Source organism: Perca flavescens, chromosome 16 (genome assembly GCF_004354835.1).
Source record: "Perca flavescens isolate YP-PL-M2 chromosome 16, PFLA_1.0, whole genome shotgun sequence".
NCBI lineage: Eukaryota > Metazoa > Chordata > Actinopteri > Perciformes > Percidae > Perca > Perca flavescens.
This window is the reverse complement of record NC_041346.1, coordinates 3,714,973-3,732,148: the sequence shown is the minus strand read 5'-3', so window position 1 is coordinate 3,732,148 and position 17,176 is coordinate 3,714,973. Positions and strand designations below refer to the sequence as shown.

At 42.0% G+C, this 17,176-nt stretch overlaps 1 protein-coding gene across 1 annotated transcript in view; it reads left to right on the top strand.

Moving 5' to 3' along the window:
- lrsam1 (leucine rich repeat and sterile alpha motif containing 1) overlaps window positions 1-17,176 on the top strand; it is a 37,893-nt gene that overhangs the window by 12,218 nt on the left and 8,499 nt on the right. The window contains exons 6-19 of the mRNA XM_028602348.1: window positions 3,407-3,475; window positions 4,452-4,536; window positions 4,634-4,755; window positions 4,842-4,932; window positions 5,217-5,326; window positions 6,236-6,265; window positions 9,013-9,135; window positions 9,768-9,907; window positions 10,061-10,105; window positions 12,352-12,422; window positions 12,585-12,684; window positions 13,010-13,097; window positions 14,193-14,267; window positions 16,777-16,857. Of these exons, the coding sequence (XP_028458149.1) occupies window positions 3,407-3,475; window positions 4,452-4,536; window positions 4,634-4,755; window positions 4,842-4,932; window positions 5,217-5,326; window positions 6,236-6,265; window positions 9,013-9,135; window positions 9,768-9,907; window positions 10,061-10,105; window positions 12,352-12,422; window positions 12,585-12,684; window positions 13,010-13,097; window positions 14,193-14,267; window positions 16,777-16,857 (1,230 nt within the window). The remainder of the gene's footprint in view (window positions 1-3,406; window positions 3,476-4,451; window positions 4,537-4,633; window positions 4,756-4,841; window positions 4,933-5,216; window positions 5,327-6,235; window positions 6,266-9,012; window positions 9,136-9,767; window positions 9,908-10,060; window positions 10,106-12,351; window positions 12,423-12,584; window positions 12,685-13,009; window positions 13,098-14,192; window positions 14,268-16,776; window positions 16,858-17,176) is intronic.

Here is a 17,176-nt window from a genome sequence, read left to right as displayed (position 1 = left end):
CAGGGCTGAACGATTAATCGTTTTCAAATCTTGATTTGAAAGAAAGCAATTAGCTAATCGTGAAGACCGCGATTAATCGCATGTGAATATTTAGTTGAATATTTGGTTCAACATTTTGTATTCCTCTTTTCATTATTATATTTACTGTTTTTTTTATAAGATACATGCTGGAATAATGTTACATATCACAGATTGTTTACAGAAATGTCCTTGTCAAAGAAAGCATTGGGAATCGGAACAAAAAAAGGTGATAACACGATGGCTTGAGTTGCAAAACGTGATGTGCTTTTATTTATAAAAAAGTGGTTAAACAAAAGCAGCAAGTCCAAAGCAAAAACCATGAGAAACAAAAAAAAACATCTTTTTACACAAGATTTTCACCAGCAACATTTCTCAAAGTTTCTCATCACCTGTCTGCATTGTATCCACCCTCAGACTGAACTCCCATGCTTCTTCTTCTTCTTCTTTTGGGTTTTACAGCAGTTGGCATCCTATGCGTTGCATTACTGCCTCCTACTGGTAATTACTCGTTATCTATTTGATTTCATTATAATTTTCTAAATAGTCCGGTGCTTTTCAAAAATGTAAATACAGTATATGTTTCCTTCCATTTACGGAAACGAGATACAAAATACGAATAGGAAAAACTTTATTGTCCACAGATGTGAAAAGGTTTCTTCGGTTTCAACAAGAATACAAGAGAGACAGGACATTACAAACAGTACATAGCTAGGACGGCAAAACTGACAAAAACAGACAATACATTTCATAATAAGTGACTTTACGAAGGTTACATTTACAAAAGTAAATAAATAGATAAATATAACCTACTAAAAATGCTTGCTGTGCATAAAAGTTTAAGTTTGTGCATAAAACCTGCAACCTGGAAATCTGCCTCCCCCTACATTCCATTCTTAAGTACGGTTCCCAGTATTATTTAGCACATTCACAGCATTGGGGATGAAAGATTTCTTAAAGATGGTTCTATTTGCTGTTGGTACTCTAAACACCTCCCTGAGGGTAGGAGTTACAATTTGCTGTGTAATGGATGGGAGGGGTCACTAATTCTTTTCTCAGATTTGTTTGTAATGCGTTCCTCATAAATAATCTGTCCTAAGTGCTTTTGTGGCTTCCCTATAATGTTTGAGGCCATGTTTACTGTTCTCTGCAGTTTGTTCCTCCTTTGGATGGTTAGGTTACCATACCACATGATCATGTTAAAACATAGGATGCTTTCCACTAAGCTTTTATATACAGTTTCCAGGATATTTTGGTTCACTGCGAAGTTAAGCTTTCGTAGCAGGTAAAGCCGTTGAGAACATCTCTTAAAGATAAAATCTGTGTTTTCCTTAAAAGTAAGTTTGCCATCAATATAAGTGCCAAGGTATTTAAAATCATTAACCATTTCAACTATCTGTCCCTTGATCGCTATTGGCTTTATCCCCTCTATCCCATTTTGAATAGCAAGCTCTTTTGTCTTACTGGCATTTATTTCTAAAGCCTGAGACGCACCAAAATGATAATCGCCCATTGGACAGTCTGGCGAGGTCAGTGACTCGAGTCTGTTCGGTGTGTTCCATGCCATTGTCATTTTGGCAGATTTGACATGTATAATCAGCGGTGCGGGCACTGCTGGCAGTTGGGCTCAAATGACCTATCTGATTGGTAGAGTACTAACCAGGAAACGGGGAGCGGAATGAGCGTGACTTGAGTCTGACGAAAAGCTTTTAAACTGACCTTTGTTGATCTGAAATGAAGACCGATTCAGCAACTGTACGGTCTCCTCTAACTTTAGAAAACACAAAAACGTACACACATTTTCAACTACAAAATCTACCCTCACCTGTGACCCAGGTATATGGTATCTCCAACCATCAGCACACCTGAGCGTGACTGCTCTCAGCCCTACATGGTTATTGTTCGTCCAACCACGTCTCTGTCAGGCGTACGATGCTGCTCTCCCGGTACAATTTCTGGCTCCTGACAAGGGTTTCTAGCTCCTCTAATTTGTTCGTTAGGCAGCGAATGTTTCCCTTTGTGATCAGAATTGTTTTATTTGTCATTGTAAAACATTGTAAAACATTGTCACAACCAACTTAAAGTGCTACTCCTTCTGGTGCCTAGAAGTATACATTCATACGCACACGCCATACCCTTCCACAAACTATACCCTCACATACACATAATGGGACACTTATTCATTAAAATCGTAATTGAATGTTTAGAGTTGTGATGGCTGTGGAGAAAAAGCTGTCTCTGAACCTGGATGTGCGGGTTCTGACAGACCTGTAACGCCTTCCTGAGGGAGTAAGTGAAAGCGTTGGTGGCCTGGGTGAGAGGGGTCCTTGATTAGGTTTTTTTAGCGGGATGAGGTGATGCTGTCAAGTGTGTGATAGATGGTAGGGCTGGTTTAAAAGTCCCTCTCCATGTTCTCGCCACACTCCTCTCCTTTTCTTCACCTCCCAGCACGCGTTCCCCGATGCCTCCTCCGTGAAGGTCCCTTCGGTATGTTATGTTGAATCCTGAATATTGAGCCATGTACCAGGTTCAGCAGTTCCTGGCAGGTGTATGTCAAGGCAGTTTGCCTCAGCTCTGGTTCAGATCCAGGGACTGGAGAGGAGAGAGAGTTCAAAATAGAATAGAGATGACTTAAATGAATAAACTGAACTGACTAAACTAATGTAGTGTGGTGTTTTATCCAACATTGTTTTACTGAACGATATGTATAAACATGTGACTGCAAATTCATTGTCTGGGTGCTTTGTGACCTGAGTGGCTTTACCCATGATGTGCCATCCAAAAGTGACCGAGCCTTCGTCATGATCCTATTTCGAGGGGATTTTATTTATTACTTTAATTTAACATGATGGTAGAAGGTGCAATATGTTGAACTGAGGCATATTAGAAATGTCAGTTTACAGGAAAGTACTGATATTTTTCTATTGGAATAGTTTTTTGTAATTGTAACTTTAGCTTTTGTGATAGATTTTCTGTGTTTGACGGTCCAGTGTTCCACGCTTATTAAAAGAAAAACTCCTATTGCTTATTTTATCTGTTACGTCGTGAATATTGAACTTGAGCTAATCTTTAAAAAAATAAAAATCACACATTGAATTGAATATTTAGCAGAAAAATGTTTAAATGATTTTAAAACCAGTTGTCCATTTTGAACTAGTTTAGTGGGAGTTCTCTCTCCGCTCATTTCCAACCCAAAGCTGCGTGAGGCTAGGTTTTCTGGGACGGCATAAGCAGAGGATATATAGACTCCTGTGTGCAAGCCTTCCATCATATGTTTAAACATTTATGATGGTTTACCAAAAGACCAGATTTTTTTTGATTTCTGTTAAAAGCCTAAACTCTGACCCCAGCTTCATCACAAAAACAGCAAATCTGTTTGCTTCCAAAGGTTTTGGATCTACATGAGAACAAGCTCACTTCACTCCCAGAAGACATTGGGAAGCTGGCGTCACTGCAGGTAAAGCCATTCTAGACTCGACTCCTGATTTGCACACCCTTACCCTAATTTCGCTACATGTTCGTGTATGTGACAAATAAAGTACCTTTACCTTTACTCCATTATCTCTGTCGTGCCCCATTGCATAGTTGCACCGATGCAAATCTTCACCTGCGTTGCTATCATATCTGTTGGCGCTCTTTTGCACTATTCAACTGCTCAACAGTTATTCTGTTATTCTTCCCACCTTTTGTTGTCTCACACTTTTTGTACATCTACTGATCTACATCACTATCTAGACTAACTGTATATTGACTCTTTACTACATTTAAGCATTTATATAGTCTGTCTATTCATGTATACTGTTATTACTGATCTACATCAATATCTAGACCACACTTTGCACTAACTGTACATTGACTCTCTACTACATCTCAGCATTTATATAGACTGTCTATTCATGCATATTGTGTTATTACTGATCTATATCACTAACTAGACCACAACTTGCACTAACTTTGTATTGACTCTTCACCACATCTCAGCAGTTATATAGCATTCATATATATTGCGTTATAACTGACGCACATCACTAACACATCACTAAAAACCACAATTTGCACCAACTGTTTTTTTACTCTTTTCTACACCTCAGCAGTGTTATAGACTGTCTATTCATGTATATTGTTTTATTATCATATCACTTTTGCATATCCATCGTCTTACTTACACCTCACTTTGCACCGGCTTTGTAATGCCTACTTAATCTGCACTTTATGTAGCCTATTGTATTCCGTATTCTTTTATTATATTGAATGGGAAACCGTATGGTGTCCTGCACGATTATGGTTTTCTTGGCCAGGTCGCTGTTGCAAATGAGATCCTGTTCTCAACGGCCTACCTGGTTAAATAAAGGTTAAATCAAAAAATATACAAGGAAGTGAGTGTAGATGAATGCTACGCATCATCCATGTTTGTCCTTTTTGTGCCTCGTCAGATTCTGAATCTGGAGAGGAACCGTTTAAAAGCACTGCCGGACCGTATCGGGGATCTGCGACTTCTCCAGACACTCAATTTGAAGGGTATCCTGCTTACTGCGTCCTGCTTGCTCCCATGAATGACATGTGCAGGTTGAATGGCGTTGGTTATGTTTTCCTACATCACTCTGTATCTGTATAGGTAACTGTCTCAGTGAGCTGCCGTCCTCAGTTGGTTCTTTGAGCAGCCTGCGCACCCTGGATCTGAGTGACAACAGCATCATCCAGCTCCCCAAAGCTCTGGTCTACATCCGCACCCTAGAGGTGTGTGTCTTAGGATTCACGCTAACAGGAATGTAAAGGCTAAAAACGTCCAGTTTTTAATAAACTCTGTATGTGTGCTGTGACAGAGTTTTACACTTGATGCGGCCATGATGTCCTACCCGCCTGCGTCCGTGTGTAAAGAGGGCACAGAGAGCATCCAACGCTTCCTATGCACCGGTGAGGGAGCGCACACGAATATAGTCAAACAAGAACACACACACACAATGTGGGCCCATTGGATACTTTGAAACCGAACATATAAGCTAAACAAGAAACAACTAATAGATTGGTGTTCCAATATCCGCAGTCACATACACTTTGTACATCCCATCCAATATTTCTGGATTCTGGCCCTTTTTCGTGCAGTGGAAAATCCAAAGATTTCAATTTATTTTATGCGTCAATATATCGGACTGTATAAGAGAATAATGTTGAATTTCTTGGTTGACATGGTTTTTCAGAGCTGGGAGAGGAGTACTGCCCCCCATCCCAGTATCTCCTGCCGGTGCTGGAGAGTGAGTGTGGGAAACAGAACTCTGACTGTGTGGATGGCTTGGACGAGGCCTGGCAGGTACTGTAGGTGACACACACACAACCCTATGCAGGAGTACAATCTATACTACTAACTGACTATTCAGTTCTGTTCACTTGGACCTTGTTAAAGAGCCCCTATTATGCATTTCCTGTCTTTTAGTAGGTTATATAGTTTATGTATATGTAATAAATATATAAAATACAAAAAAAAAAAACACTTCAAATGGAGCTTTCTCTCCCACAGACACCACATTTCCTCAACTGCCTGAACTGGCTCGCCCACATTCCTGTTTGAAATTACTCAATTAATGATGTCACTGATTGAGAAAGCCAGCCCTGTTTTTGTGCTGCCCGTTGGTGCTGCCTGCGCAAGCATGGCCTGCCCAGTGGCTTGTTCGAATTTGTTTGACCAATCACAACAGAGTGGGCCAGCTGACCAGTCACAGCAGACTGGGCTTTTCAGCAAGGCGGGACAAGATCTCAGAGAGTAGGCTCGTTCAAGATGAGCCAGGCCTGCGCAATAATATAAATAAATGGGCCTGATTACATTTTATTAAATCGGAATCGGACCTAACAAGATGTGAGTGTTTCTGTGACTTCCTGTTCAGCCTGAAGGCTGCTGGAAACGGCTGGAAACTGTCCATCTTGACCGCAGCTTTTTGTCACCCCCCCCCCCGCCCCAGCTGCTGCCGCCTGCTCTCGTCCACTCTACAGGCATGGCTTAGTTCATCTCTAACAAGCCTAGTTTTTCCAGTATGAGAAACCTAGTATGTTTTTTTGTACATCAAAGCATGTAAATCTATTTCAGTAGACCCAAAAAGTACAAATATGTTGCTGAAAAGGAGTATAAGAGGAGCTCTTTAGTTGCTGCTGACACTGTGTTAACTAGTTTCTGTTGATGATACTGGAAGTCTTATTAAATAATTCTCCTCACTCTCTGTTGCAGAATAAATTCAGTGACTACGAGAAGAGAAAGGTACGGGACTCCTGTGACACAATCACTGTTAGATTCAGCCTGTCTCTAGTGGCTCTCTGTTGCACACCTTTCATTTGTAATGTGAAACCCCACTGACAATTATCACCAACTCTGCTTTTCCCTCTGAGTTTTCTGCTATTTTGAGCCTTGTTAGTGGAATAGAAATAGCGATAGCGTTTTACTTAACCCGTGCCCCGACGACTAGCGTTATAAGCTCATTAGCGGTTTGCGCTAAAACTGGGCACATTCGATTAGCATGAAAACATATATCCCAGAGAACGGTCGACTCGGTACACATGTGTTATTAACCCCTAGGTTCATTTTGCGTCGGAATTGTCCTTTTAATTTACTTCAGAGAGGTCAGAACAGGTAGCATGTGAATCTGCTGATAGGGTGTGAATCAATAAAGTCATAGTTATGGTCATAGTTATTGTTTGGTTTGGTTGTTTTTTTATTTAGATATTGTAATATTAATTAAAGGCAGGGTTGGTAACTATTTACAATATACACTTGTGTATATATAAGGGTCTGTGTCTTCATTAATTCATAGGTGTGTTTTGGGCGTAACATGCAATAAACCAATCAGAGTGTCATCTTCCATTCTCTTTAAAAGCCAGGCGTGTTTGTACCTTGGCACATTGCACAGCACGAGCCCATTATGCGATGGGCAAATTTGCTGTTAAAATAACAATGAAATGCTGCGTTATTGACTTTAGACCAGGTTTTTGTTGGTCAATGGCGCGATCACTTCCCGCTGCCTTAAGATAGCAATGCGCCCAGAATGCACCTGAACACACCTCCCTGTCTTCTTCTGGCTCTTAACGAAGGCGGTCCTATTTCTCTCCCTCTCCTCCCGTAGCCTGCCCTGCTTTGCTCTCTCGTCTAGTCTTTGTCTCTGTGTACTTCAAGAGTTTCTCTCTCTGCACTGCTCCTAAACTAAGAATTATGGATTTGATCAACTGGTCTCTTGGCGCAATTGACACCATCTTCTCGACGAGAAGCTCGGGTTCGGGGGAACCTGACTGCCCTGCCGGAACGTTCGCAGCTGGCTACACGATGGACGCGTGGGAGAGGTGGCGGGTCATGTGTCTGGCGGCTCTTTCCGTGGAGGATATTGAAGATATCTACCTATTCGGAACCATGATAACAGGTTTTTTGCTGATTGGCTCGGGCATTGCCCTGGTTTATCGAGAAATTAAGAAGAAGACGGGAGCCGAGCAAAATACCAGGCTGCCCGTCATGGTTGAAGCCGTGGGCAGAGCTGTCGGAACTCAGATTGTGACTATGAACACCATGAGCCACAAATTGGATACCATCTTGGAGAGACTGTCAGCTCTGGACAAGCTGGACAACATCATGGAGAAACTCACGGCTTTGGCAAGGAAATTTGATCGATACGGAGACCGGAGGGGACATTTCGGAGGAGACGTGAGTGACTAACTGCGGCTCCTCGCCCCAAGACAAAACAAATTCCAATCCTATGTTTTCGGCTCCCTGAACCAGCGCTGGCCTTGGCCGAGGCCGGTGTTGAATAATCACTCCCCCTGGTAGCTGTACAGCGAGGCACACTCTTGCGTTCCTTACCCGATTCCCACAGACACCTGCTGATTGTTGAGTCGGACTGGGTCCTGTTCAAGGTTGACTCCATGGCAACCGGCTATGTATCGCTATGACAATCGTGCGGACTGAGACAACGAGATTACAGGGCCAGACGTAGTTTGACTACTCGGGCCTACACACACACACAAACCCTTACATATATACAGATGTGCACTCACCCACCACACCCTGTATCTCGCCTTCGCCGCTTTGTACCCCCAGTCAGGAGGGCGTGTCTGTGACCAGCGCCTTGTTTGGCTGCAGGACCAGAAGGCTCCTTGCCTGTGCTGGACTACCTCCACCCCAACACTCCCCTCCCCCATTGCGTGTCTTGTGTGCTCTTGTATACACTGTTGGTTGGCAAAAATGCATCTCAAAATGCATCAGATGGATGCTTTAAAATATGGAATATTTAAAATTTTCCTTCTCACCTTTTACACCCCTGACCCGTTTTCATGCTTGAGCTAAGTGTGCCTCCTTCGCGCTGTGACAGCATGTGTGACAGGAGCGGCACTTAGACACAGACAGCCAGGTCTTTGATGAAATGGTGCATACTGGAGAGAAACTGAAACTAAAGTATCCATCTCCTTACACTGGTATTGATCAATATCAATACCGACGTTGGTATCGATATTATCGATCTTTGGATCGATCCGCCCACCACTAGTTTTTAGCCTGCCCATTCCCAACCCTGCCTTTAACCCTCCTTGTTGTCCTCTGGTTAAATTTGATCAATTTTCAAAAAGTTTTTATATCAGAAATTTGTTTGTTTTTTAATTTAATTTTATAGCACTTGAAAAAAAGAAATTGATTAAAGTATGTTGTGACAAAAACGTCAAAACAAAACGCAGAAAACATCAAAAAAAGGGACATAAAAATGTCAGGATAAGCTTCGAAAACGTCACGAAAAGTTAAAAAAAACACTAAACATCGGGAGGAGTGACAAAAGTGTTTTTGACCCAGAAAAAAAGTTGCATGGTCGACGGAAAGACAACTTGAGGGTTAATATACCAGTTTGGTTTTTTTACTGTCTAAAAATGTCTTTGCGGCAACTGCATTGCAGGCTCGTGGCACAGCTCGGAAGTTGACAGTGTAGGCATACAGCATATCACCGTAGAAAGACACTGACTTGTCCCTATGTCCTTCAGGAGCAGAAGCAGCAGTCGAAGCTGGCCTTCGAACGGCACCTGGAGGAGAAGAAAAAAGAGCACACCCAGCTTATACTCATGAACTCCTCCCGCAAGGAAAACATCCTCAACTCAGTCCGACAGGTACACAACGTGCTCAGTCGCACCTGCGTTCAATAGATATGCATTTAATTGGTTCTTTTTATGAAATTATATCTTTTTATGTCACTATGTCTATGTATTCTAATAAGGGCTGCTCGATTATGGAAAAAATCCTAATCTTTATATTTTTTTAAGATATTAACAGTTAACTAAAGAGACATTCATTTCAAGTTCATTTTACAGTTTACATTATAGGGGGCTTTCATACCTACCTACCATTTTTTCTCTTTAATGTCACTTGAAACGGTTTACCACATTATTGGTGACTATTTATCTAAAATCTCATTGTAATGAATATTTTGTGAAAGCACCCATTGTCAACCCTACAATATTGTTGCATATCTTGTCCAGAGCTTTCTGCTCTTCCGTTTTGGGCTTTAGCAGAAAGGGGGGAGGGACTGAGAAGTTGTCGAATTTTTTGGTTAAGTCCTGGATCTTCGCAATCCTACCTACAGCACCTTTTAAGTACTGTAAATATCAGATACTTTAAGACTTTTACTCAAATAATATTCTAAAAGGAGACTTTAACTTCTACCAAAGTCATTTTCTAGTAAGATACTCAAGTATTGCTTTCAAGTACTTTATACAAGACTGATTATCTGTCTGATTCTTAGGACCAGGAGCGCCTGGAGCTGGAGGTCAGCCAGCAGCAGAGGGCTCAGGAGGCCGAGAGGCTGCTGGTGCTGGAGAAAGTCAGACAAGCTGAAGACAGCATCAGCAGCCGCGTCTGCAACATGCTGATGGACAAAAACAGGTAGGACTTGGAGGAACTGGCTAGCTAGGGTACGCTTTTGTTCTCTTTTGTGTGGCTCTGTGTCGCTTAATAAACGCTTTATGCACACACTGTCACGTCACATACGAGTCTCTGAAACTGTGTATGACTGAATATTTGTTTCGATCTCTCCAGGCAGAAAAAGAGTGCAGAGTTTCTTCAAGCCATGGAGGAAGATCGGTGAGTGGACAGACCACTGATCAATAATGCACTGACCTATTACAGCAGAAAGATATGAGGCACTCCAACACATAGCAGCTCTCATCCAATTGTTCTGCACTTACCAGACTGAGCCTATTTATAGAGCACTTTCCAAGTAAGTCAGTGCACAAAGTGCTTTCAGGAAAATAAAAATAGGACAGGACACAGGAGGCTTTAAAACTGTCATACATATTAGAGGTTAAAACGGGAATCAGTTGTCACTCCTATCCCATCCCAAGCCCACGAAAATACTCCCGTCATATCCCGATCACATGACTGAAAAATTGTCACCCTCTAATACATATCATACAGTAGTCTGTATCGACGGCGTTCCACTTCCGGGATTGTTCCAGCGCCGCCGGAAATTCCTCCAGATGTCCTTCATTTCGGCTGGATGTCCCTCACCTTTCCCTTTCTTTGTGTTGGCATTCTAATCTCCCTAACCCTTCTGTTGCACAACTAAAACAACTTTTAAACGTACACCAGTGTTTCCTCTGTTGATTTTGTAGTGGCGGCCCGCCATGGCAAAGTTTCTGCCACCGCGGGATCAGAAATAGGGCTGAACAAAAAATGTAGTCGCAGTTGCCTTTTAAATGATCCTGCCGACATAATGCACCTGCTGCTCACATTGCAGTTTAACAACAAGTAGAGCTGTTCAGAGGTTCTTGGGCCGTCCAGTTTAACTCCACCTACTGTTGTGTTGATGGAGTTTATTGTCAAAACGTTCGCTTTCTTCCGAGTCGACTTAAACGAACAGTTCCACCAAAAACATCACCGCAGTGGGTCCGTTCTAAGTGTAGACCTGTTGTAGATGTTAAGTGACCTATAGTTCCTCAAAAAATACAGTTTAATCACAACTCAAAATATGCCTCATTGTGTGTGAATAGAGCTGAGTAAATATATTAGTTTGTGTTGCAGCGAAATGTCAGTTCCGTTTCATACGTAAAACATTTGGCGGCGGGGCGCCGGGGGGTGGGGGGAGGTGGGGGTTGTTGTACCGGACAGACCTGCCCCCACTACTAAAAAAAATCCTGAAGGAAACACTGTACACGTGTTCCACCAAAACAAGTTCCTTCACATTGCTCCGTCTGGTGCTTAGAACCGCCTAAGACGATTGTGATTGGTTTGAAGAAATGCCAATAAACCAGAGCACGTTTTTCTCCCATACCGGAATGCTGTGTGGACTGGCCAGACCTTCCTAAGGAGAGCTGTGGAGGAAGGTCTGGCAATGCGAGACTAATCATACAGTAGTGCAAAAAATAAATATTATTAGGTATTAAGAAAATCCATTCTGTAAAATTGAGTTTTAAGGTTAGATTCAGATTTTTCCAAGTCTATCTTAATACAATACTACCATTTCATGCCGCTCTAGATTAGTTACAATGAAGTAATTGTTATGTATTTGATTCCAGGTAAAGCAAAAATAAATGTGTTCTGAGTCTATCACACCACAGTTAAATCTGTTATTAACCACCCAGCAAAATGTATATAAAATTAGGATATCGTGAAAAGTCAAAAGTTGAATAATACACTTCTAGAGACAATAAATCATGAGACATGTCAGTCAGTCTGACATTTATTACATTATTACATGACATGGATTTTCTGCATTTTTTGCTTTCGGTCTGTTTTGCTTGAAACAGATATGATATAGTTGCCATCGGCTGTACCGTATAAACAGAAAATATTTAGGTAAATAATTGGGTAAAAATAAAATAATGTCATACGTGAGGGCGCCTGGGTAGCTCACCTGGTAGAGCGCGCGCCCATATATACTGGTACACTTCTCGACGCAGCGGCCGGTTGTTTTTTCTAATCCGTATCTTCGAAGTCCTCTGACGTGAAAGTGCAACACTGGGCGGCTGGGTAGCTCCCCTGGTGGAGCGCGCGCCCATGTGTGGAGGTTTACTCCTCGACTCAGCAGCCACGGGTTCGACTCCGGCCTGTTGCCCTTAACTGCATGTCATTCCCCCTCTTTCTCCCATTTCATGTCTTCAGCTGTCCTATATAAAAATAAAAAGCCCTAAAAATGCCCCAAAAAATAATCGTGAAAAAAAATAAATCATATGTGTATTGATTTTTTATGTTTAATGTGTTTAGAAAGAAATCACTGGTTTTACTTCACCTGGACTTTAACTGAGTTTTTATTACAATTTGGACATTTTTACCTTGCCTAACACTGTAAAAAGTAAGCAGAGCTTTACTATAAAAATGTTCCCCTTCAGGATCCGTATGGAGCACCTGACTGCCATCACACAGGAAGAAACCAATTCACTGAGGAAGAGGGAGGTGGCAGGTAAGCAGTGTGGTTTAACATCAAAGAATGTATTACAGCTGTAGTATTGTGTTCTGTTAATTTCATTCACCACTTTCATATTGTAGGGGATTTCTTTTCCTCACAACACCCGTTTCTCCCTCTACGACCAATCCCGTCTCTTCCCTCTCTGTGTGTTTTTAGTTGCCATGCAGAAGCTGCTGTCAGACAGCTGTGCTATGAGCCTCCTCCAGGAGGCCAGTGACTTTCGCAGACAGAGCCTGGTGTCTGAGGCCTACAGAAGGTCAAACATGCACACACACACACACACACCAGATCTGACCATAGGTTGTAACATTGCAAAAGTTTTGTAGACATTTCAGCTACATTGTACTGCATTCACACAGCCGAAACGCAGGTCATCCCATTCATTTTGAATTGGGGTAATGCATTTAGGCTGCAGCAGTGGGGGCCGCAGGGGGAAGCTGGAAAAACCCTAGAGAAAAGTTGATACAGATGCAGTTATTGGAGAAACGCAACCCAACGCCAAGCTGTGGTGGCCAGTAACGTAGCTGGCGATCAGACCTGGCAACTCAGCGTGTGGTTTCTCTCTCCTTGTCTTATAACAGTATGGAGAATTTGGACAGGAAGTTTGATAAGATGCTGTCCCTCCAAGTTTTGGACAAATCTAAGGCCATCGCCCAAATCTTACAGGAGGTATGTGTTGCCTAGGTACGTCTTCTGTTGTTGTCACCTACGGTGGCTGACAGGGGGCAAACGCCCTGCATCTTAAGAATAGACAAAACACAAGCAAATTAAGAAAACATCTTCATTCATTTGACAACACATGCGCAGCATTTAGCAAACGCGCTGCAAATACACACAACACAACCAAATACACAAACGTGCTGCAAATACAGAAACAATGCAAGATGAAAAGCACACAAACCCCGAAAACAACTGAGAAACGCTGCATCCAGTTTACACAACGGAAGGCAAGGTTATGTCAGAGAGAGAGTGGATCATTTGTTTTCCTCATTTTGTTATTAGATTTTTAATAAGTGTTCTACTTTTCTGTAACATATATGGGCTAACTAGTGTTAGCTAGCAAGCTCTTGTAGAAGTCAGTCTCTATCTCGGTAGCTACGTAAACCTGTTGCTCTTTTATAATACTGTAAAAGACTATGGCCAAACGTAAAAAATAAATATGCACGTTTTCATGTCACCTCTTTACTACTCTTTTCTTCCCGTTTCCAAAACAAACTGCTCTCTCGCGCGCGTTATTATGAATCACACGTAACTTCTAGGCAAGTCCCACCCTAAGAAGCAGCCCGATTGGTTGGGGTTAGGCATTGACCTTGAGTGGTTAAGGTTAGGATAGCCGATTGTATTGTAGCCCTCTCCCTCCCTCCCTCCATGGGGTCGGAAATCAAGCTCTTCCACTTAGAACCTCTGTTGTGTAAACTGAACGTTTTTCTGTTGTTTTCGGGGTTTGTGTGCTTTTCATTTAGCATTGTTTCTACAGTTGCAGTGCGTTTGTGTATTTGGTTGTGTTGTGTGTACAGTATTTGCAGCGCGTTTGCTAAATGCTTTGCATGTGTTGTCAAATGAATGAAGTTTTCTTTATTAGTTTGTGTTTAGTCTATTTGCATGTATTTTTTTATTTTTTTTGTTGCAGTGCGTTTTTTTGCTTCTTTCGGCCACCATAGTCACTAGTGTCATGAGAGCCTGGTGGAGACGTCTAACTCTAATTCACTGTGTGAATCAAAATCGCACCTTTTTAAACGAACACGTGGCCTTTTATTTCTGCAGGAGGAGATGCAGAAAGCAGCGTTCCAGGCCCTGCAGCTGCAGAAAGATGCTGTACACGGCTACATCCGCAACCAGGTCTGTGTGGACAGGTGGAGATAAGAGGGCTTCCATTCAAACCTGTCATGATGACACTGCAGGCCTGGTTCCAGACTACTTTAAATGGGGGGCAGTAAGTTGGTTGGGCGCCAACAACTATTGTTAATATGAGTGTTCTTTATGACTGTAAGCTATAATGTGCACTGTTTTATGTTTTATCTAAAGCTGTAAACCATAGCAATTATACATAACTTTAATACATAAGCCTGTAGTTACTTTAATTTTCAACCCACCTCGGCAGTGCGGGGCATTACACTCACATTTGCGACTAAAAATAGATGTGTGCAAACTGTACACTTTATTTAAGAGGATGTGCTAATTACCCTAGCCTGGTTCTACCAGACTCTGGTACATTTCATTTGTACAGAGAGTCTGGCCACTTTCCATTGATAAGTTAGGCAAGTTAGACAAGTTAGCCTTGAAGGTTGGGTACTCTGTTGAAGTTTAAAACTATTGGGTCTGCCCAGAGCCACTCTGGATCTGCCATAACCAATCGCTAAGGTTTGGAGCGAGCTGGAAAATCTAACTTTTCCCAAACCCCGTGGGGAGGGGGGCCACAACATCATGGCCAACAACACAACTCAGCAAAGATTGTTCTTGCTCGGGTTTTAACTTCTGGATATTCGGCAGCGTTGCCACAACAGACCGAATGGCTTTCTCCGCCGCCATTACGGAACTACAACTCAAACTAATGCACAACCTCAACGTCATCGTTCTCAGCCACTCCCTCTGTTCGCTGATTGGACCAGTAAAGATTTGACCGGCGAAAACCAAAGAATAAACCACAAACCCAGACGACGTAATGAAGGAAAATGAAAATTGAGCGGAAGTACATAGGAGGGCGGGGCCAGGTTACTAATACCCTAACGTTAGGGTAATTTCACCCTTGCCGTTTTTTTGCAGATTATGTCCATAGCCCGTTCAGACCAAAGATTTGCGACGAGACAAGTGTAAACTTGCAACCTGTTGCAACGTACCGGTCTGCAACGTTCTGAAAGCTGCTAGTTCACACCAATGCGACGAGAAGAGGCAGTGTATTATCTCCATAGCAACGACTCTCTGTACTTCTGTTCTAACTTCCGATTTTAGGTCTTTTAGTTTTTTTTTGTAGCTGGATATATCATTTGTAGCGCCTTCAAGTGTGAATAAGGATAGGGATAGTGAGATTTCTAGTAAAGATGAAACGGAGAAAACAACATTTAGAATTTTTCAGAATTTACTGCTTTGTTCTAACGGCACTCCCTCTCTTCAGTCGCTCTCTAGCTCGCTCGACCACATGACCGCGCTTGCGGCCGCTCGTTGAGCCTCCGTCTAAAAACAATTTCTACCGGCTGACAGTTTGTGATGATAAAATGGATTGTGGATCAGCTGATTTCTATAGTTTGTAACTGACTCGCCCGGCTGACTTCCCTAATGGCTCTGCTGGACAATGACAATAAATGAACCGTAAACCATACGCTGTTTGAAGCAGTTTAAAGTATAGACAATTAAATAATTATTAAATAAGTAGTTTAAAAGAAATTATTAAAAACCTAGTATTCTTTTTGTAGTCAAATAAATGAATCACTTTGCTTGTAAATGTCTCCTCGTATCCCTTTTAAAGGTGCAGTAGGTAAGCCTTATAAAACTACCTTTCTGTCATATTTGCTGAAACCCTATGTTCCAGTAGAACTACATGAAGCAGGTCATTTAAAACAATAAATCCGGCTCCTCTGGCACCACCTCCAGCCTGTAGTGTGATTTGCAAAGATCCACCGCTCCCTGTTCAGATGCACCAATCAGGGCCAGGGGGTGTGTCTAACTGCGTGTCAATCACTGCTCATGCACACGCATTCATTCTCCCTTGTGGGGGGAGGGGCTTTAGCAGAAAGGGGGGGAGGGACTGAGACGTTATCGATGTTCAAATTCTTTGGCTAAGTCCGGGATCTTCATAATCCTACCTACAGCACCTTTTAATAAAGAAAAACACATTATTTGATACTTTTTCATTGCACTCCTAAAATTCTTTATGCATTCATACATTTTTTAATTTAGTAACAAAGATGCTCCTTGGGGGAAAAAGTTCCTGTCGAGCCCTGCCCCTCTCTTATAGGAGGACTATTTTATTTATGCCTGATTATATCTAATTAATACCTATTCTTACAGTACATGGAAACTAGTATATTATATTAGCTACTTACAAGGTGAAATGTTGCAAACGCGACCTGATTCAAGCCCGGGCGATTTTGAGAAATTACAGCGCATGGGCATTATTGTCATTTCTTTTTCCCGTTTTGTTCTTTTTCCATCAATCTTATGTCACCCGCAGCCGGCCCATAGCTAACTCACTTTCACTCATACTCGTTGAGCAATTCTTGGTGGTTACCAGTCAGGTGACCCAGGAGACACTGTTGAATCATTTTCATGGAGGTTTTCATCCAGACTTTGCTTTCAGCAGCATTTCCCTTGTTCCCTGTTTGCTTTATGTTTGCCTCTCCACTGTCCCCAGATCAATCTCATAGAGGGGGAGTTAATGCAGCTAACTAGACTGGAGATTAAAAGACGCAGTCTGGATGCTGAGAACCTGCAGGTGGGTGTCACTGCCTCCTTTCATTGCCTTCCCAAATTTAATTTTTAATTTTTCTTTATTTCTGTTGATTACTATATCATTTCTTTAATCTATTTTCATGTCATTGCTCCATGGCAACAAGTTATGACTGTACACACTGAGGTTCAAGAAAATGAAGGATATTAAATACAATACAATGAATTCGGTCAAGTGATAATAATTATTATATTAATCGTATCACAGCCAGGATAGAGTTTTATAATCAGTCTCTAACAGTATTTACTGATGAGTGTGTATTGTGTGTGTGTGTGTGTGTCTGTGTGTGTGTGTGTGTGTGTAG